The sequence below is a fragment of the Salvelinus alpinus genome, chromosome 34 (genome assembly GCF_045679555.1).
Source record: "Salvelinus alpinus chromosome 34, SLU_Salpinus.1, whole genome shotgun sequence".
In the NCBI taxonomy this organism is placed as follows: domain Eukaryota; kingdom Metazoa; phylum Chordata; class Actinopteri; order Salmoniformes; family Salmonidae; genus Salvelinus; species Salvelinus alpinus.
Genome location: NC_092119.1, coordinates 11,833,418 through 11,854,859, shown reverse-complemented (window position 1 = coordinate 11,854,859; position 21,442 = coordinate 11,833,418). Strand labels below are relative to the sequence as shown.

The 21,442-nt window shown below is 41.2% G+C and overlaps 1 protein-coding gene across 4 annotated transcripts; it reads left to right on the top strand.

Moving 5' to 3' along the window:
• Positions 1 to 1,980: 1,980 nt before the first annotated feature.
• LOC139563427 (serine/threonine-protein kinase VRK1-like) lies at positions 1,981 to 20,563 on the top strand. Of its 4 annotated transcripts, none has more exons than XM_071382092.1 (13): positions 1,981 to 2,091; positions 2,935 to 3,094; positions 3,228 to 3,283; positions 3,606 to 3,675; positions 4,351 to 4,438; positions 5,608 to 5,716; positions 8,694 to 8,786; positions 10,075 to 10,207; positions 14,130 to 14,250; positions 14,412 to 14,470; positions 18,232 to 18,413; positions 19,928 to 20,027; positions 20,116 to 20,563. In XM_071382092.1, exons 2-13 carry the CDS (start codon positions 2,935 to 2,937, stop codon positions 20,271 to 20,273), a joined length of 1,329 nt encoding a protein of 442 aa, XP_071238193.1. In that variant the 5' UTR covers positions 1,981 to 2,091; the 3' UTR covers positions 20,274 to 20,563. The 4 variants fall into 4 exon arrangements, with proteins under 4 accessions (XP_071238193.1, XP_071238194.1, XP_071238195.1 ...); XM_071382093.1 differs by having other exon boundaries at positions 2,017 to 2,091; positions 2,896 to 3,094; positions 19,931 to 20,027; XM_071382094.1 differs by having other exon boundaries at positions 2,020 to 2,091; positions 2,904 to 3,094.
• Positions 20,564 to 21,442: the final 879 nt, after the last annotated feature.

The following is a 21,442-nucleotide window of genomic DNA, read 5'->3' as shown; positions in this document are numbered from 1 at the left end:
GTGTGTTTGAAACAAGAACACTTACCCTCAGATGGTCAAAGATATTCAAAGTTGTTTTTGCTAAGAATCCAACTTGGTGTTTGCAATGTTTGCAAATGGTTTTGAATTACTCTGCAGTATTTTCAGATATCATAAAATGAATTGCAGCTTTCAACTTTTTCAGTGGCATGTTGAAAGCACAGGAGGGCTGTGGCACCTTAATTGGAGAGTACAGGCTCGTAGAACAAGTGGAATGGTATCAAATACATCAAACACATGGGGTTCCATTTGGAACGCAGACTGTACCCATCTGATTGACTGACTGTGGGGAAGGGAGAAGATGGAAGTCATTCGGGAGTGGGACGGGTAGCGAGGATAAGTGTCTGCCTTATAAATCAAACAATCAAGTGATCAAATTCATCACAGATGCCTTTCTTATGGAGTGAGTCAAACAGATGTAGCTAGGCCTATAGGACTTGCAAATGGGAACACTTGACTCACTGACTGTCTCAAACTTGATACAACTTTAGTGTGACACAAATGATGTATTGCATATAAACAATGTATTTCACAGCATTCATCACAACAAAAACCATAACATGACAATGGCCTCCATAGTCATTCCAATGGTTATGTAAACATACTGAAGGTCGGTCTATCCAGAGAACGACAGCTCCCTCTAAACCAATAACAACACTTATCTTGAATGTGATAAGAAAGGTGTGTGTGCCTCAGGGTGTGTCAATCCTGGCCATTAATTAAAAGTAAGAAAAAAGTAAACAGTAATTAATTAATTTACTTCAAAACATGTAGATCACTAGGAGATACTGCTGTGATTCTGTGTTGGTTACAATGTTTATGCAAATCACTGATAAATAAATGAAGGAGGGGAAAACAGGGAGGGAAAGCTAGAAAGGCAAGAATACAAATCACGAGTCAGACGAATGAAAATAATGTAACATGTCCAACTTTTCAATGAGCAGAGTGTGAAACTTTTCAGTGCTAGGCCTACCTGTCACCAGCCTTCCACAGAACAACAATATGCCCACAGGCCTATACAACAGCTAGTCTAATAGGCTAGTCAATTTGGAAACAATACCCTATGAGGGAGCCTATATTACTCCCTAAAAGTTCTCTCAAATGCATTCCTTCCTCAGAGCCATCAAGGATGAGAAGACAAAGAGGACATCAGCTCTCCCATTGCTCAAGTCCTTTCGCTCAGCCAAGCCTCACACTATCTCCTCATCCGGGAAGGACACACGCATGCTTTTCACCTTTACATTTCTTCAGGAGCCGGGACGGAGACAGGGACGAAGTATCTCCTTCATTATTGCCGTCACTGTGTCAAGTGATCGTTCGTTCCGCGTCTCAACGTGCACCATGAATCTCCCGTTTGGGGAGGACATTTTTGGGGACAGAAGTGCACATCGAGTAGAGTTGCCAGAGCACTCCGTGTTTTATCCGTTGGACATCTCAAGGGCCACTCTTGTTTTACACAGGCATAACTCACATTTTTTTCAAACTCTCCCATAGTTTAGGTCCCAGTGCAACATCTCTGGAGGGAGGCTCAGGCTAGAAACAAGATAGGGCTACTCAGGGACTCATATCTTATTCATGAGCCACGTGTCCGGTGATGCAAGTGAACCCCAATAGTTTCCAAGGCTATCAAATTGCCAGCAACAGGTACAATAATAATTAAGTTAAATGTGTATAAAATAGGCTACAAAATAACAGATGGGTTGGATCATTAATAATGGCAACTTCTTATATAATAATCAAGTTCTTATATGTATCTTCCAACTGCCTGCATCCATAGACCTATCTGATTACATATTACAACGTTTGTTTAAAAAAATCTTACTTTGAAACATTTGCATAGTTGCTGCTCCTCCACCTCTCCTTCCTCAGCACAAACAGCACATTCGATTTAGAACTCAGCACCCCTGAAAATATGCAAATGACCCTGAAAATAGGCAAATGAGAAAAACGTGTTTCTGACCAATAGGGTTAGGCAGTGTTGCAGTATGTGCGAATCTATTTCCGGTTGGCGTTAGTGCGGGAATTTTTGAGGCGCATCGAGGATAACTTGGAAATAACAACAAGGACAACGAGGTTTGCATTAGACATTAAAAACCTGTGAAATTCAATGTCTTTGTTTAGATGTATTGACATAACGTGTTTAAGAACAAGAATATCCCGGAAACGCGGTGTTTTGCTTATCATCCAAGGCTTCATCAGAATGAAGGCCATTTCTAGCATGCCGTCAGCTAACACGTTAGTTAGTAATGTTGTTAGCTAGCTAGTTAGAGTATCTCGTTGGAGAAATTGTTTAGCTACCAGTCCGCTGGCTTTTGCAATTGTCTGCAAATCATGGATGCACGCGTGTTACCTATTGGCATTAAGTTCGCTTAAATTAGCTAGCAACTAACAAGTAGTAGCCGTTAACTAGCTAGGTAACGTTAGCTAGCTAAATATAGGAAATGCCTTACTAGATTTGATGCAATTTACATTGTGCTGGACTAGCACAATGTAAAAACTATATTGGTTGCATCGAAGTTATGAAAATCTCTCCCGCCCCAATTTGTTGTAAAAGTCTAACTCTGGCTAGATTGGTGATTGTAAACTCTGTAGCTAGCTAGTTCGTCGAGCCAGCGTGAACCTGACAATAATCGAAACAGCTACCTACCGTAGTGGTTACCAGATCGATTTGAAAACTCACGTGATCCTATCATGTGATATGGTGTTTACACGTCATATTCAAACTTAACTGAGACGTTAAGAAACAGCTTTTGCAGATATATTGTTATTAACGGTCAAATAAAGGCATTGCTATGATATATGATCTAGGAGTATGCAGGATAACGTATTGGCTGGTAGTCACAAGATAGTTGTGTTGAATTAACTAAAATGTGGTAGATGTATAGATTATATAGATCATGTATACGGTCCCTCCAGATGCCCCCAAAAGCCCAGGCAGCAGGGAAGGGCAGAGGACCAGCCAAGAGGAAGCTTGCTGAGGAGTTTCCCCCTGAAGAAGTACTGACTGATACCAGCAAGAAGTCCTGGAAACTGGGAGCCCCTATCGGACAGGGCGGCTTTGGACTGCTCTATCTGGGTAAGAGAAGCATGGCTACATGGGTGATAAAACACATATTCTAGTCATTGATTGTTCATTCATTTATTATTGATCAGGAATATTACTGTATGTCTTGCATATGTTATTTTAATATATATATATTTTTTAACAGCCAATGAGAATTCATCTAAAACAGTTGGAGCTGATGCCCCATATGTCATCAAAGTGGTAAGACAACTCTGGCTTGATAGCACATGCCTTTGTATATGAATGCACGATTCGCCTCTGTTCCATCTCATGCCTATACAAGAAAGACAAAGGAGACATTTAACGTCCTTAGAATGCCTGTACAGTTAATGACAATATACTCAACATGTTCAGTTCAATCTGATAGCCCTGCATGACTCCAGGCCTACCTATGCTGCATGTATAGTGTTTCCAGAGTATAACTGTTCTCTTTATAATGTAATCTAAATTGACCGTAATGGGATGAATGAAGCTGTACTGTTTGGTCAACTGTCCCACTGTCCTTTTTTTTTTCTTAATCTAGGAGCCCAGTGACAACGGACCACTGTTCTCAGAGCTCAAGTTCTACATGCGAGCTGCCAAGCCGGATCTAAGTATGCATACCAGACACCACTCCCTCCCTCATGAACACACACACACACACACACACACACACACACAGTCTCTCAACACTGGAACAAACAAATACGCATAAAGAAATGAGCAACTTTCTTAATTAAGGAAGTGTAGTTGTAGCCCTATTTAGTGAGGGCCTCTGTTTCCAACATGGTGCCTTTGGTGGCTCCTGTGTTTGCCCCAAGGCTGCAACTTTGCATTTTATATCATAACAATCCAAATGTCAATCTCCCCTGACAATTAACTGTTATATTGCTAAGGAATGAACACTCATATTTTATTCATTGGAATATGGCGTTGTCTGTTGGTAAATATTTGTCCCAGTAGGAGATTACGTTACGGCCGGCACTGGCTTGGCCCGCACGGAATTATGCTGCTCTTATTACTTTGAACACCACTACCACCAAGTTTTATTAAGTGTGTTTTGAATCATTTCAATAATTTGCCTTGTTTTTACTTTTAAATGGATGTTATCTCAGTTTAAACCTTTAAAAGTGAACTGCCTTTTAGCGTGTTGTATCGTGAATGATGTTTAGGCAAGTATTTTGCTTTTTTTTCATATCTAGTATTGTTTAAATAGTTGTGCTACTCATGATTCCATAAAGATTATTGTTTTATATTGATACAACTGTTGCCATTTTTTTGTATTTTAGTTCAGAGTTGGATGACGTCTCACAAGATGAAGTATTTGGGAGTTCCGAAGTACTGGGGGTCTGGACTACATGAGAAAGGAGGAAAAAGGTATTGGGTAGTTAAGAAATAATACATGAGAGGCTATGAGATTTTTATCATGGCTTTGACATGGTCATAGCCACGAGGCGAAGCCGATTATCGTAGACCACCACAGCCATTAGAAAAATGTCATAACCCATAGCCTCTCATGTATTGTTGTTTTTATACAACGCTTACCAGCATTAAATAGCAAGATTACTTCCCAAATCATCAATTTTTGGAACTCTATCACTTGTTTCTCCACAAAAGATGTTGGTATCTGGTTGCTAAGCAACCATTTTTTGTTTGTCCAGACGAAACCAGTTTATCAAAAGTTGCTGACTAATGACCAAATTATCAAACAAAACGCATATTGCAATTCGCATACTGCAATTGGCAACTCCTCAACGCCAAATTTCATTACAAAGCTAGCTAGCAACGAAATAACCAAGCTAGCGACGACTTAAGCTAGCTAGCACAAGGAAAGGTTCACTTTGAAAATGAAATTTCTTGACTGCCAAACAATGTCCATAACAATCTCTCGTTCTGCTGTCTCTTTTTCCAGCCTTGATCACTGGTTACACAGCACTGACAGCTGTATTATTGACATGACAACTGGGTCAGAATGGATTATGTGACAAAGTATTCGTTTTGATTGTGCGACTAGTGTCAAGCTACAGCAAAAAATGAAAAGTTACAACTGGATGCAACCAAGTTTCAGATGAGTTGCTTATTAGTTGCAGGGGGTGTTACACGAAGCAATCAAGAAACAACTCGGTTGCAAGCAACCAAAGTTTGTAAAAGTTGATTTGTCTAACTCCAGCCTAACAATGTGAGTTCCAAACCACCCGTTGTGTAATGCCTCTTTTAAATCTGGTTCTTCCAGTACCTTGGCAGCAATCTGTTATGATATGTCAGCCATATAAATACCCGTGGACCAGTTTGGTATATTTGACACACCCATGAAGTTAAGCGGTTGTGCGTGTCAAACCAACGCCTTACTCCTCCAGCTACAAGCAATTTTGATTGATTAACATAGACAGTATGTTATCGGGGTGTGTCAAATGGCACCCTATTCCCTTTATAGTGCACTACTGTTGACTGGATGCCATATGGCTCTGGTAAAAAGTCTATAGGGAATAGGGTGTCATTTGGTATGCACCCTGAATCTCTGCTTCCCTCTGGTTCCTTCCTTCCAGGTACAGGTTCATGGTGATGGACCGGTTTGGGACGGATCTTCAGAAGAAATTTGAGGAGACTGGAAGGAGGTTCCCCCGGAAACTGGTCCTGCAGCTCGGGCTGAGACTCGTGAGTTTTGTCGTCATAAAGCTGCCGATAGTAGAGCCAAGAAAAACAACTAACTAAAGCATTGATATATTTCATTCACTCTATGAAACATCTTGGCTGTTTATTTAATTGACTATATCTTTACATTTGTCATTTATCCAGAGTGGATTAGTTCATTCATCTGAAGATAGCTAGGTGGGACTAGGGCGGTTATGGTGACTGTATTACAGCCACACCGGCGGTTACGAGTCATGTCAGCAGTCAAATTCCACGTGACCGTTTAGTCACTGTAATTGGGCTTCTCCAAGCTCTTATGCTGCTGCTGGTCATTAGTAGCCTACCAATCTTGCTAACTGCCTGCTACTCAGCACTATTGTCCCTCTAATCACTCTGACATCAATGCAAATGTATAGTGATAATGATCAATTCTAAATCAAAACAAATGTAACACTTATGATTTAGTATATGTAAAGACAAGATTAAATCAAGAATAGTGTCATGACAATATTAGCCTATCACTTGTGAATGATGCCCAGCTTTTTTTGCGCTTTTTCAAATCATTGTCGCACACCTCGTGTAGCCTAGCTCATGGGCCTATATGTTTTGATTCGTTTTTTGTATCACAACTAAAGTTGCCGAATAACTTCTTAAAATGAAGCACATTAATCTGCTTTACAACAGCTGTAGAGCCCAACTGGCAAACATACGCAGCGTGTGAGTTTCAAGTTTGGGGAAGATCATTTTCACCATAAAAATGCACCTTAATAATAACAGCATTACATGCCTAATTGCATTTGTGGCCACTTTTGATAATGGTGTTTTCCGCTAATGGAACATTTGCACTACTGCCGTGTGCGCATTGCTGCGCTTATATTGTGAATAAATAGCCTAATAGTTTATAAACATTTTAAGCTAAACGTTCTCACTTGTGTCAGGCGCATTGCTTAAAACTGTTTTTTTTTATGCTAGTGGTTGTATTAATTTGGGATCTATTGCATCCCACAACAGTCCCAGACTATGGAATATTTATTTCTCGCACAGAATAGAGTTTGTCAACTTTTGTACTATGGGGATAGCAGATTTACATGGGCTAGTGCTTTTGCTGTTCGTTAGGCCTACTCATCTTGTTGGCTGATGAAAAGTAAATGTGGACAGTTCTTCCAATATCTTCAATATCTCCAATACCTTTCATGCAACATTTTTCAAATCATCATTAGTCACATGCAGCCTTACACCATGCAAAACCGGAAACGCGAGTGCGCCATCGTGTGCAAATTGATTTTGTCCCCCCACCAAACGCAATCACGACACGCAGGTGGAAATATCAAAACTAACTCTGAAACAATTATATTAATTTGGTGACAGGTCGAAAAGCATTAAACATTTATGGCAATTTAGCTAGCTTGCAGTTGCTAGCTAATTTGTCCTATTTAGCTAGCTTGCTGTTGCTAGCTAATTTGTCCTGGGATATAAACGTTGAGTTATTTTACCTGAAATGCACAAGGTCCTCTACTCTGACAATTAATCCACACACAAAACGGTCAACCAAATAGTTTCTAGTCATCTCTCCTCCTTTCAGGCTTTTTCTCCTTTGGACTTTAGATGGCGATTAGCATCTAACTTTCATAAAGGTGTATTACCACGACCAACCGACCTCAGTTCATCTTTCATTCACCGACGTGGGTATAACCAATGAGGAGATGGCACGTGGTATCTGCTTCTATAAACCATGGGAGAGGCAGGATTTGCACCACGTTCAGCGTCACAAATAGAACTGACTTCTATTTTAGCACTTGGCAACGCAGACGCTCGTTGGCGCGTGTGAGCAGTGTGGGTGCAATGATTGAATAACATGTATGTGTAAATTTATTTAGCAACGCAAGCGGTGTGGTCAGCATGTTAGACTGTATTAAAAATCCAAACATATAGCCCAACATTTGTATCACAACTAAAGTTACATAAATAACTCTAAATTAAGCATATAGGAGTACCTGTTTCCTTCTCATCTGCTCAACACATAATAGTGCGCTTTCCCTCAAATCGTCAGCTATGTTCATTGTATTCTTCATAATATAAAATAACGCCACGGAATTCTAAGCAAATCTCATCTGCTAAATGAACTAGTGTAGCCCACAGCCATATGGCATAGCCCCATCAGGGCCTAACATAAGGACAGCTCAGAGTATGCTATTCTGTTTTTCTGAAATGGACTACATTTTCTTCATATCCTGTTTCTTTAGACCTGTCTAAAATAAATAATGGATTTATTGTAATGGTGTAGGCCATTTTACATGGATTTATTATACTTTTTAAAATGTAGATGGCTTGTAGGCTACTGATGTGGAAGCCTGGAGATGCTACATTTGTTTATATTAATTACCAGTCAATTAACGTGAGACCGGCAGCTATTTGCTTGACAATCACCGGCTGACAACCTTTCATGACCTACACAGCCCTCGGTGGGACAACCACATAGCTCAGTCATAGTAAGTAAATTTTTCCTTAATAAAGTGGCTATCTGCAAAGTCAGTGCTAGTAAGGGGGAAAAGTCAAGTGTTAGCTCACGAAAGGCAATATGCATCTCCAGACGGGATATGACAAGTGCCTGGATTAGGACCTGCGCCACTTCCTGTGTGAGGAAAGATCATACTCTACAGATGTTGTAGAGCATGAACCTGCAGGAGCGAGTCACTGCTTTGATGTTTGCAGAGAACGACCTGGGGGCTGTGCAAGTTCACGCCAAGTTTATTTACACTCTGGGAGGGGGACACTTTGTCAACCACGATGGAGAGGTCTTGGAGCGTGCAGGCCTTCCCCGGGAGGAATAGAGCAGCTCCCTCTTGTTGAGCTTGAGGTGGTGGGCCGACATCCAAGCTGAGTTATCTGCCAGGCACGCAGATATCTTTCGTGTTCAAAATGTTGTTTGCCTATGTATTATTATCTCTGTAAATAATGTTTGATATTTGTGTTGCCTCTTCTTCTCCCCTCACTTGTGTAGCTTGACATTCTGGAGTACATCCATGAGCATGAGTATGTCCACGCTGACATCAAAGCCTCCAACCTCCTCCTCAGCCACAACAACCCCAATCAGGTCAGTGGCTGTCTTTTCCAAAGATATTGGCCTTGAGCTGTTGTATTTTCTTGGGTCCTACCTGTCTGTCATTCACGCTAGTCCAGCACTTACACACCCGATTCAGCTAATTCTTAAGCCAAGGCTTGATACGTTTAGTTGAGTCTGTTGAGTTACAACCCAAGGAATGGGTTGAGAAACACGTATGTAGTGGAGCTTTTTGTCCTGATATGGCTAGCGTCAATGCTATGCTAATCCTGTTAGATCTAACTATGTCAGGGCTGTATAGCTTGCTAGAAATGTGCCTTGTGTGTAGCAGTGGAGGTTGCTGAGGGGAGAGCGGCTCATAATGATGGCCAGAATGGAGCGAATGGAATAGTATCAAACACATAGTTTTCATTTGTTTGATACAATTTCATTCAGTCCATTCCAGCCATCACATTACACCCCAGCCATTATTATGAGCCATCCTCCCCTCAGCAGCCTCCACTGGTGTGGAGTGACTAGCAATGTTAGCGTACCTGTAGACTTCCAGTCAATGCTAATTAGGATTGGCTCGCAAACTACAGCCAAGTTCCTTTATACTGCACGCAGAGACATGCCAGACTCTAGCAGTAACCCTTTACAATGGAGAGGCCTATTTCTCAGTCTGGGTAGGATTTCAAATGGTTGTCTCTACTTCTTGAAGTGAAGTAATGCCTTTGACCTGATATGTAAATTGAACAAACATTGGATATATTTATTTATTTGATTATGCTGCTGCCGCTGGTTCATTGGATTCAATTCGACATTAGAGACATAAGAGGGGAGGGGGGGGTGTTCTTTATTCTTCTCTAAACAGGGGAGAGATTAGATGGTGGCTAAGAGCTCTTTCAAGCAAACAAGGTGGGGGCAGGGGCAAATATGTAATTTAGAGATTAATAATGTTTCTGCGGTGTGTTATTAAAGTGCTATTTTTAAATTACAATTTAGAAAGCAACCCCTTGGGAGTGTCAGGGTTAGCCTGCTCCCTGCCTGCAGTTATTGGAAACATTTGTTTGACTTTCTGGGAGCTGAGGATTTGAGCAGGGAGGGAGGGAGCTGTGGTTTACTGTAACTATGCTTTGTAATGTATGCGTTATTGTTATAGTCCAGGCGATATGTGGAAAAACATGTTTTCATAAAAGCATGAAACTTAGTACACATGTACAGTGTTATTAGTAGTAATTTAGTTACAAGCAACATCATGTTAAGTATACTCACTCATTTGGTTGGCTGTGTGTCAGTGTGTGCATGCATGAATTTGTCTGTTTTGTTTGCAAACCTCTAGGTTTACTTAGTAGATTATGGACTGGCCTATAGGTACGCTCCAGAAGGAGTGCTGAAGGAGTACAAGGAAGACCCTAAGAGGTGCCATGACGGAACCATCGAGTTCACCTCCATCGACGCACACAAAGGAGTCTGTAAGTACAGTACACCTCACTGAGCCAAGCCAGGGGTAGGTACGTTCAGTTGGGAGTAAATGGAAGAAATCATTGTTTTTCAAAATAAAAAGGTAACCTGATTAGGGCGTTCACCCACGGTGCTCAGAATGACAGAAATCACATTTACATCATGGTAATTGTTCTTAACAGAGCATGGAAGTCGAGGATGCAATGATGTGTATCCTTGCGATGACGTGTGTCCTTACAATGACGTGTGTCCTTACAATGACGTGTGTCCTTACAATGACGCGTGTCCTTACAATGACGCGTATTTTTACCACACACTTTGAAGATGTTAGAATAACTGTCTACATTTACTTTTCCTCAACCAAGACGAGTAACGAACAGCAAAATCATAGCATAGACAGAGTGTGATTTTGAAGTCTGGGGAAGAAAATCTTCACCATAAAAATGCACCTTTATAATAAGGCATTCCATGCATCATCACATTTGAGGACTGATGTAAGAGAGCCTACTAATCCTAATGTGATGAGTAGATTGAATAGTCATGATTTAGGCTAATAATATAACTCAATCACTGTTTGCAAAAAAGACAGTTCAATGCATGGCTGAGCGTATAGTGTAGAGGCCTGGGCTATATTATATATGTTTCTTCTTTCTTTGCACGGGGAAAACACATGTCATACAATTCTACTGCACTTTATATGATTGTAGACATTAGTACAATACTTTTTTAATACGACAATTTACAGGGTAGCCTACTCTGCTGACACTGATAAACAGATCAATGAAAACCATGTGGTCCATATAATAGACCTACGAGAACGAGAGACATCTAAACTGGAGGAGGAAATTATGATAAATAATGAATATGAACAGTGCGCACTCACCGGGGATATGGCCGGTGCTCTCCGCTGGAGCCATTAAGATAGGCTATAGGCCTGCTGTGGTTCGCTCAGTTAGGTTGAGAATTTTTAAAGACCGATTTAAAAATACAGTCTTTTCATTGTCTTCTCTTTACAGCATTAGCCATTTGCTTTCCAAACTTGTCCCGAGATTTGAATTTTGATATATAGTGGGGAGAACAAGTATTTGATACACTGCCGATTTTGCAGGTTTTCCTACTTACAAAGCATGTAGAGGTCTGTAATTTATCAGGGGTACACTTCAACTGTGAGAGACGGAATCTAAAACAAAAATCCAGAAAATCACATTGTATGATTTTTAAGTAATTAATTTGCATTTTATTGCATGACATAAGTATTTGATACATCAGAAAAGCAGAACTTGGTGAGGGATCAGCCCAGAACTACATGGCAGGAACTGGTCAATGACCTGAAGAGAGCTGGGACCACAGTCTCAAAGAAAACCATTAGTAACACACTATGCCGTCATGGATTAAAATCCTGCAGCGCACGCAAGGTCCCCCTGCTCAAGCCAGCGCATGTCCAGGCCCGTCTGAAGTTTGCCAATGACCATCTGGATGATCCAGAGGAGGAATGGGAGAAGGTTATGGCTCCATAAGAAGCATCTCAAGGTCCTGGAGTGGCCTAGCCAGTCTCCAGACCTGAACCCAATAGAAAATCTTTGGAGGGAGCTGAAAGTCCGTATTGCCCAGCGACAGCCCCGAAATCTGAAGGATCTGGAGAAGGTCTGTATGGAGGAGTGGGCGAAAATCCCTGCTGCAGTGTGTGCAAACCTGGTCAAGAACTACAGGAAACGTATGATCTCTGTAATTGCAAACAACGGTTTCTGTACCAAATATTAAGTTCTGCTTTTCTGATGTATCAAATACTTATGTCATGCAATAAAATGCTAATTATTTACTTAAAAATCATACAATGTGACTTTCTGGATTTTCCGTCTCTCACAGTTGAAGTGTACCTATGATAAAAATTACAGACCTCTACATGCTTTGTAAGTAGGAAAACCTACAAAATCGGCAGTGTATCAAATACTTGTTCTCCCCACTGTATATACAGTTGAAGTTTACATACACTTAGATTGGAGTCATTAAAACTCGTTTTTTATCCACTCCACAAATTTCTTGTTAACAAACTATAGTTTTGACACAAGTAATGTGACACAAGTAATTTTTCCAACAATTGTTTACAGACAGATTATTTCACTTATATTTCACTGTATCACATTTTCAGTGGGTCAGAAGTTTACATACACTAAGTTGACTGCGCCTTTAAACAGCTTGGAAAATCCCCCAAAATTATGTGATGGCTTTAGAAGCTTCTGACATACATATTTTGAGTCAATTGGAGGTGTACCTGTGGATGTATTTCAAGGCTTACCTTCAAACTCAGTGCCTCTTTGCTTGACATCATGGAAAAAAGAAAAAAAATCAGCCAAGACCCCCAGAAAAAAAATTGTAGACCACAAGCACACTTCCAAAGTTGTGGCAAAATGGCTTAAGGACAACAAAGTCAAGGTACTTGAGCGGCCATCACAAAGCCCTGACCTAGATCCTATAGAAAATTTGTGAGTAGAACTGAAAAAAAGTGTGCGAGCAAGGAGGCCTACATTCACCCATTTAAATTCACCCACTTATTGTGGAAGGCTACCTGAATCGTTTGACTCAAGTTTTCCAATTTAAAGGCAATGCTATCAAATACTAATTGAGTGTATGTAAACTTCTGACCCACTGGGAATGTGATGAAAGAAATAAAAGCTGAAATAATTATTTCTCTCTACTATTATTCAGACATTTCACATTCTTAAAATAAAGTGGTGATCCTAACTGAATTTGTACTAGGATTAAATGTCAGGAATTGTGAAAAACTGAGTTTAAATGTATTTGGCTATGGTGTATGTAAACTTCCGACTTCAACATTATATGTAAAAGCAATGAATCAATAGATCAGAACGTTTAGCTTAAAGTCTTGATAAACTGTTTCTTAACATTAGGCTATTAGCACAGCAAAGAGCACAAGGTAGTAGGCTGCGCGCAAATGTGCGTTTGGCTATCGGACAATGAATAAGTTGAAAACCAAAAGAATATGAGAGAAATAAGCTACTGGTTTCAATGGTGTATGGAAGTCTTTATAAAATAATTGCCTCCACGGATATGGTTGGATTTTGCTTAGGCTACTTTGAAGCAAGACAACATGCCTCATAATATGTAGTAAAACATTCGGCTTTCAAACAATTAAGTAGCTATGTGTTTTCAAAATGCATACGGCCTCCAGCTCTTTGCAAAGTGGTGTGTGACGCGCTAATGAAGCCTGCCTTCCTTTGCCTGTGCATTTGAATGGCGAATGGGAAGCATGCTTCAATTACCAGTTGAGAAATACAAATATTAGCTTTTAGAATTGCATCTAGAATTGTTGTGCAAAGATTGGGCTTATAAAAGCTCTGTCTGACAGATTTCCCGCTAAAAGGCTCTGTCTGTATGCTGTGCATGTGAGGATAAATAAGATTACACAAAGAATATACACGCACCAATTTAATTCCACAAAATTATGCAAATTAACCCATATATTGATCAGCATGACCAGTCAAATGTATTTACATCAATGAATAGGCTAAAAAGCATTATTTTCGCAATGTTTTTTTTTTGTTCTCCTGGACAGTTGGCCAGAGACGATTTTATTTATTTATCAGCAAATAAAATTACAGCCAAAAGCCAGCTATTATCAGCTAACAGATACCCTGCCACCACTGTATCAGTAGGACCTCTAAAGGTATCTGTTGATCAGTTCAGTTGTGATAATAATGGTATGAAAAAGGAAAATATAAGAACAAAACTCACCGTGGCAACGAACTGTTAAAAGCAGCGTGTAGCCATCTTATCGCCTCTGACCACAACATTTGCTGTCATTTTAATTTCCTGCCGATTCTACATGTTTATTGGCCACTGTTGGTCGACACCCAGCAGGTGAGCGCTGCTTTAAACCCTTCAGACTGACGTAGTGGTGTTGTATGTCTGCAGCTCCCTGTAGAAGGAGTGATCTGGAGATCCTGGGGTACTGTATGGTCCAGTGGCTCTGCAGTAAACTGCCCTGGGAAGACAAGCTGCAGGACCCCCTCTATGTCAGAGATGTAAAACTACAGTAAGACGTCACAAACACACACACACACACACACACACACACACACACACACACACACACACACACACACACACACACACACACACACACACACACACACACACACACACACACACACAGGTTGGTAAGTTGAGATCCTAACTCGTTTTTGTCGTTCACAGATGCAGGGATAACGTGTCAGAGTTCATGTCCAAGTGTTTCTCCTCACAAGACAAGCCAAGTGAGAAAGAGACAAATGCTACATTTCTAAGAACTAAGTTTTCTACTTTGTATGTTGAGCACACATCTGTTGGTCTTTGTGTGGATGAGGATGTCAATATTGTAGTTGAGATTAGTTATCAAACTTTAACATGAGTAGCCGTTAGGCCAGTGGAGATATAGTTACACCATTATCACTAGCTGCTGCTTCACGAACAGGATCTCCTCATAATGAGTGCTAATTCATTAGCCCCACCGCTAATTCTCTGACCGCAACAAAACTTTCCACTTTAACTGTCTTGTGAATTTCAGTGTGTTGAGTGCATTTGTGTGAAGCATAGGTTGGAGGCAATACCAAGGAGGGCAAGAGTGTTGGCTGAAGTTTGCCTTTTGGAGTGACATCACTTCAGATATGTTGTAGACATACACTACCAGTCAAAAGTTGAGACACACCTACTCCTTCCAGGCTTTTCCATTTATTTGTACTATTCTGCATTGTAGAATAATAGTGAAGACATCAAAACTACGAAATAACACATGAAATCATGTAGTAACCAAATAAATTAAATAGTAATATATTTGAGATTCTTCAAAGTAGCCACCTTTTGCCTTGATGACAGCTTTGCATACTCTTGGCATTCTCTAAACCAGCTTCATGATGTAGTCACCTGGTGTGCATTTCAATTAACGGGTGTGCCTTGTTAAAAGTTAATTTGTGGAATTTCTTCTTAATGCGTTTGAGCTAATCAGTTGTGTTGTGACAAGGTAGGGATGGTATACAGAATATATCCCTATTTGGTAACAGATCAAGTCCATATTATGGCAAGAGCAGCTCAAATGAGCAAAGAGAAACGACAGTCCATCATTACAGTCAATCCGAAAAATGTCAAACTTTGAAAGTTGCTGTCACAAAAACCATCAAGCGCTATGATGAAACTGGCTCTCGTGGCGGTCCGCCACAGGAAAGGAAGGCCCAGAGTTACCTCTGCTGCAGAGGATGAGTTTATTAGAGTAAACTGCACCTCAGTTTGCAACCCAAATAAAAGTTTCACGGAGTTCAAGTAACCGACACATCTCAACATCAACTGTTCAGAGGAGACTGCGTGAATCAGGCCTTCATGGTCGAATTGCTGCAAAGAAACCACTACCGGGTTGTTAGCCACTAAGAGTGTGCAAAGCTGCCATCGTTGCAAAGGGTGGCTACTTAGAGGAATCTAAAATGTAAAATATATTTGGATTTGTTTAACACTTTTTTGGTTATTACATTATTCCATATGTGTTATTTCATAGTTTTGATGTCTTCACTATTATTCTACAATGTATAAAATAGTAAAAATAAAAACCCTTGAATGAGTAGGTGTGTCCAAACGTTTGACTGGTATATGAACTCTTAGTTTTTTGTTGATAGATTTGTGGGCAATTCATATGGTATAGAGGCCTGCAGATTTGACTTCACTCAACATAACATTAACTTTACAATATGGACTAGGGGCGTTCAATCTGAAGGAGGAACAGTAAAAAAAAAAAGAGAGAGTTGACTTTTAACAATGTTTAACAAGCCATTTAATTCAGAGCCTGAACCCAGGGCCTTCCTCTCCTATCCTCCCCTTCTCGACCTCCGCTCATTCGCCTCTCCGTCTCCTCCTCTCCATTGATCTCTCTGTGGCAGCACCCGCTCTGTGGCCGCCGTGTGACAGAAGGAGAGATTTCTCTGTGGGCTGTTGTGTTGTGTGCGGCTGTACCACAACACATCTCAACAGCCCAGACATAGAGGTGATGGGAGTGGAGCCGCCGTGGTTCTGTTGTGTCCATCATCACTAATTATGTTTGTTGTGACTAGGGTTCCACATTTTGGGGAATATTCAGAGGTGGAAACTTTCCCGTGGGAATTAATGGGAATATATGGGAATTAACGGAAATATATTCAAATTAATATTAATACCATTTAAATGTAATATTTTTTGCATTGGATATATTTACCTTATCATATGGAGACAAAACATAATCCTTTTACTTGATCATAAGTAGACATAATTGCAAATGATTGAATCATTCCAATATAATAAATTAACAATTATTTAGTTACGAATTGAACTTTTTAATTAAATGAGTTGACTCTTCACATGATGATGATTTCACTGAACAACAAAAGAAAGGGAATATTGAATGATCCTCAATGATCCATCGCATCTCCCAAAAATGTTTTCAACATACAGCTAGCTGTAAAATGATAGTCTAGAAACTAAAGCTTTGGTTGTCTTCCTCTCAGCCTTCCATGTCTTCTCCCTGGACCTCCTCAATGTCCACCTCTTGAACATCAGACTCTAAGGTCTCATCTTCACTGTCACTTTCCAACCTTATTGAGTATGGCTCGTTGTCAGGCTCAAAAAGCTTCAAATTTGCCTGGATGGCCACCAATTTTTCAACCCTTGTAACCAGGACAAGTTGCGCTCTGAGGCGGCTGATGTTGATGGGATTTGGAGGATGATGGAGGCAAAAAGAGAAAGCGCCTCGGATCCACCAAGTCTCTTCCACCAGGTGGCTGATGAGATATGTTGACACGACTGCCATATTGCATCTCCATCCCAAAGCCCTTACTTGGAAGTGTACTTCGCCAGACTGCCAAGAACCTTGCCCTCATTCAGGCTAAGGTGGCGAGACACGGTAGTGATGACACCATAGGCCGTGTTGATCTCTGCACCAGACAGGATGCTTTTGCCAGCATACTTGGGGTCCAACATGTATGCTCTGACGTGTATGTGCTTCAGGCAGAAGTCTTCACGCTTTTTGATTCATTTCAGAACTGCAGTTTCCTCTGCTTGGAGCAACAGTGGGCAGGGCAGTACGGATCTCTTCTCTTACATCTGCAAGCAGAGTCTGAACATCAGACAATGGCATTGTCTCCCTCAATCCATGCAATTGCTACTACTGCTATAGGTTTCAGGCTGCTTACCACTCTCCCAAAATATATAATCCAGTAGGATCCTCTTAATGGGGCTGTCCATATTGGCAGGCTGTGATATGGCCATTTCTTGGAGAGACTCATTCCCCTCCAGGAGACTCAAACATGATGACAACACCACCCCAACGGGTGTTGCTGGGCAGCTTCAATGTGGTGCTCTTATTCTTCTCACTTTGCTTGGTCAGGTAGATTGCTGCTATATCTTGATGACCCTTCACATACCTAACCATTTCCTTGGCTCTCTTGTAGAGTGTATCCATTGTTTTCAATGCCATGATGTCCTTGAGGAGCAGATTTAATGCATGAGCAGCACAGCCAATGGGTGTCATGTGAGGGTAGGTCTCCTCCACTTTAGACCAAGCAGACTTCATGTTCGCAGCATTGTCTGTCACCAGTGCAAATACCTTCTGTGGTCCAAGGTCATAGATGACTGCCTTCAGCTCATCTGCAATGTAGCGACCGGTGTGTCTGTTTCTTGTGTCTGTGAATAATGATTAAGGGGTTCGACATCAGCTAGATAACAAACGTTCTAATCCTTGTTGTAGTTTATGGTCAGTGAGGGTTGGGAATCGTCAAGTTGAATTGGTTTAGTTTCTCTTTTTTTTGTATTGGATGTTTGTGTTTTTATCACAATGTTGTTGGAGCAGATGGGGGAACAGGTTGAAAACTTTTTTTTAAACTTATATTTATGTGTTATGATGCTGGGTGTCAAGTAAAGTGTTACCTTTTTTGGGTAAGCACCGCAGCTCATATACAACTTGCTGGGACTCATTTTAAAATATAAATCCACTCTTTTATTTTATTTCTTTATCATATTTTAGATGAACTTCAGAAGTTCATGGAAGAGGTGAAGACTCTAAGCTACACAGACAAACCGGCCTATCAGAAGCTACGGTCCATTCTGGAGGCGGGGCTTAAGTCAATCGGCGCCAAAGATGACGACACGCTGGAGTTCTCCTCAGTCGTCAGCAGCAACGGAGCTGGGCCATCGTCCTCTGCCAAGGTCGGTGCACAGACACACGTTGCACGCAAAGACAGACATACACACACATATACAAATGTGTTGCTGTGAGATCATAGTAGCCTTGGCGTTTAAAACCTGGCACGCTCCAGACCTTTTTGAAGCCCGGCCTTTCAAACGGAGCCCATTTCAACCACCCCTAATGTGTTTACCCGTTGAAAGCCATTTCATTTGAAATGTAAAAATGCCCAAGCACGATCCGAGACTAATTGAGCAGGGTCGTGTGAATGGCTGCCAAGTGCATTGATTTTCAAATACAATTAAGGTGTGATGCTTTTAAAAGATATGCCTTGACCGCTGCTTATTGACGTTTTTACCCCCAAAACACAGTCACACACACTGGTCAAAGCGTTGTCTATGTCACGCTGGCTAACACCCAGGGTTTTCTCCAACAACAGCAAAAGCCTTTTTCCTTTCCTCCTCTCTCAATTTCCTCCCCTCTCCTCCCCTCTCTTCTCCATCTTACCTATCTCCTTCCTCCTCTCCCCTTTTCCCCTCTTCTCATTGTCCTCCCTTTTCTCCACTCTTCCCTCTCTCCTCCTTATCCTCTTTACCGTCCTCCTCACTCTCCTCTCCGACAGGTCTCAGTACCTGTGTTTATCCCTCAGTAATGTATCACAAATTTGATGACACGGTAACCTTGGAGTTGGTGCTACCTGGCAATCAGTGGGCCACTCTCACTGCAGAGGGAAGGGTCTCCCCTTCCCCTTCCTTCCCCCACCCACAATATGTTTGCATAAGGACGGTGCCACTGGAGAGCTGGCTCATGCCAGTTGAGGGTTACCTGCCCACTGCCGTTATTGTATGTAATTATCCAGCCAATCTGTTCAGCTCAGCAGGGTCTGCTGGTAATCATAAGGTAGCAATTGGCAAAAAGAAAGGCAAGACGAGAGAGGGAAGAAAGGAGGGAGGGGCGCGCGTTCATTATACAGTTTAAGAGAGAATGAGGAAAAGGAGGGACGGCAGAAGGAAGAAGAGGTGGAAGAGTTGATTGCTGTCGGTAAGTGCATCTTTCTCATCAACGTGTTCTGGGCTGGTATGATTTCATGGACACAATTATTTGCTAGTTTTAGTCTTGAATGTGTAGAACAGGGAGAACAAGTTAAGTCATAGTTGATGAAAATTATACCAAATGGCTCACCTCAAATCTCAACTTTGACACTGAAGACAGTTCCAGATGTCTTAAACAATTACCCCAGAAACAAAATTATCCCTGTCCGTTGTTGTTATTTAGATAGGTCAAGAAAGCAGAATTCATTGTGTACTTTGAGTGGATTATTCCTGTAGAAGGTTTTCTTCCTCTGTGAGAGTCATAATTGCATTTGCTCAGATGTCACACAGACGTTCACAAGGCTCCGGGCAGATATAAGCATTCGGTTGTCGTGTGCCAATGCAGAGTTCCTAATTTCATGTTTGATTTCTGCCCCCTCCAAGGTTGCTGCAGGCGGACTGTGAGATTTGACCACATTTCTCTCTCTTTTTTTCTCTCCTCACAGAAGACTTCCAAAAGAAAGAAAGTGGTAGATTATAAAGAGGAGTCTGATGATGAGGTCGATGGCTCTCCCGCCAAGAAAAAAAGATCTCTAAAGAAGAAGGGTAAGAATCCTCTTTTCCTCCTCTCCTACGCTCCTGTCCTCTTCTCAGGTTAAACCATACAGAATACGTTTTGATCTTCTCCCGACAGGGGTGAAGGAAATGAAAACTGCCAGCCCTAAAAAAACGGCTACCACGCCTAAAATTACTGCTGCCACACCCAAGAAGGCACTGGTGGAGATGGGTACTCAGACCACACCTGGCCTGAAGAGAGGCAGAGGTAGACCCAAGAAAAAGCAGAACCACTAGATTCAGAATGAGTTCTACTTCTATTCCAGCCAGCCTTCCTCTCTGCTCACCTTCCTCTCACTGTCTGCTTTTAAGAGATACTCCGTTTTAACAGGTTGTAGAGTATGTCTGTTCTGCACTGTGCATATTTTTTCATTTTGTTAACACGCAAGGCCTTCTGTAAGTCCGATAATAAAATAATAATGTTGATGTGAGTTTCAGTGGTATACTTTTTGTACACTATAAGTCATTGAAAACTTGTGTATCATGCTTATGTACTTAAAAATAAAGCCAGTCTTCACATTTTCAAACAGTACATTTATTTTTTCCAACAGGGCTATACATTTGGGTGAGGTTTTTTCTCTCTCGTCTGAGTAGCCTCATTTCACTGCCAAAAATAAAGTTAAACCATCTAGTGTTCAGTGAAATAACAACACAATGTCAAATACAGGTAGCCTCGTCAAATAATTAACATCCAATCACATTAACCGTTACTGTCTCACAGTAAACCTTCACTCTTGCGCAGACATTTTTTTTTGCCTGAATGATCTGAATCTAGGATTACAGGGACTCTCCGCAACTATATTCAATGTGCGGGACAAAATTGAGGCTATGATTAAGAAGTTGGAGCTTTTTCTGTCTGCATTAACAAGGATAACACACAGGTCTTACCATCATTGTATGATTTTTTTTTTGTGTGCAAATGAGCTCAAGCTTACGAACAATGTCAAATGTGATATAGTGAAGCACCTGAGTGAGCTGGGTGAGCAATTATGCAGGTACTTTCCCGAAAACGGACGACACAAACAACTGGATTCGTTATCCCTTTCATGCCCTGCCTCCAGTCAAGTTATCGATATCTGAACAAGAGCCTCATCGAAATTGCAACTAGCGGTTCTGTGAAAATTTAATTTAATCAGAAGCCACTGCCAGATTTCTGGATAGGGCTGCGCTCAGAGTATCCTACCTTGGCACATCGTGCTGTTGAAACACTGCTGCCCTTTGCAACCACGTACCTATGTGAGAGTGGATTCTCTTCCCTCACTGGCATGGGAACTAAACACAGGCCCAGACTGTGTTTGGAAAATGATTTAAGACAGACTCTCCAATACAACACAACATTGCAGTTATGTGCATCCTTTCAAGCACACCCTTCTCATTAACCTGTGGTGAGTTATTCACAATTTTTG

What these genes read in the sequence shown, in the direction of transcription:
- LOC139563427 (XM_071382093.1), top strand. Translation starts at nt 2,896, where the DNA reads ATGTATAGATTATATAGATCATGTATACGGTCCCTCCAGATGCCCCCA. An exon ending in CATGAGAAAGGAGGAAAAAG is followed by an intron (nt 4,439 to 5,607) that starts GTATTGGGTAGT and finishes CCTTCCTTCCAG; the next exon opens with GTACAGGTTCATGGTGATGG. An exon ending in AAGATCTCTAAAGAAGAAGG is followed by an intron (nt 20,028 to 20,115) that starts GTAAGAATCCTC and finishes TTCTCCCGACAG; the next exon opens with GGGTGAAGGAAATGAAAACT.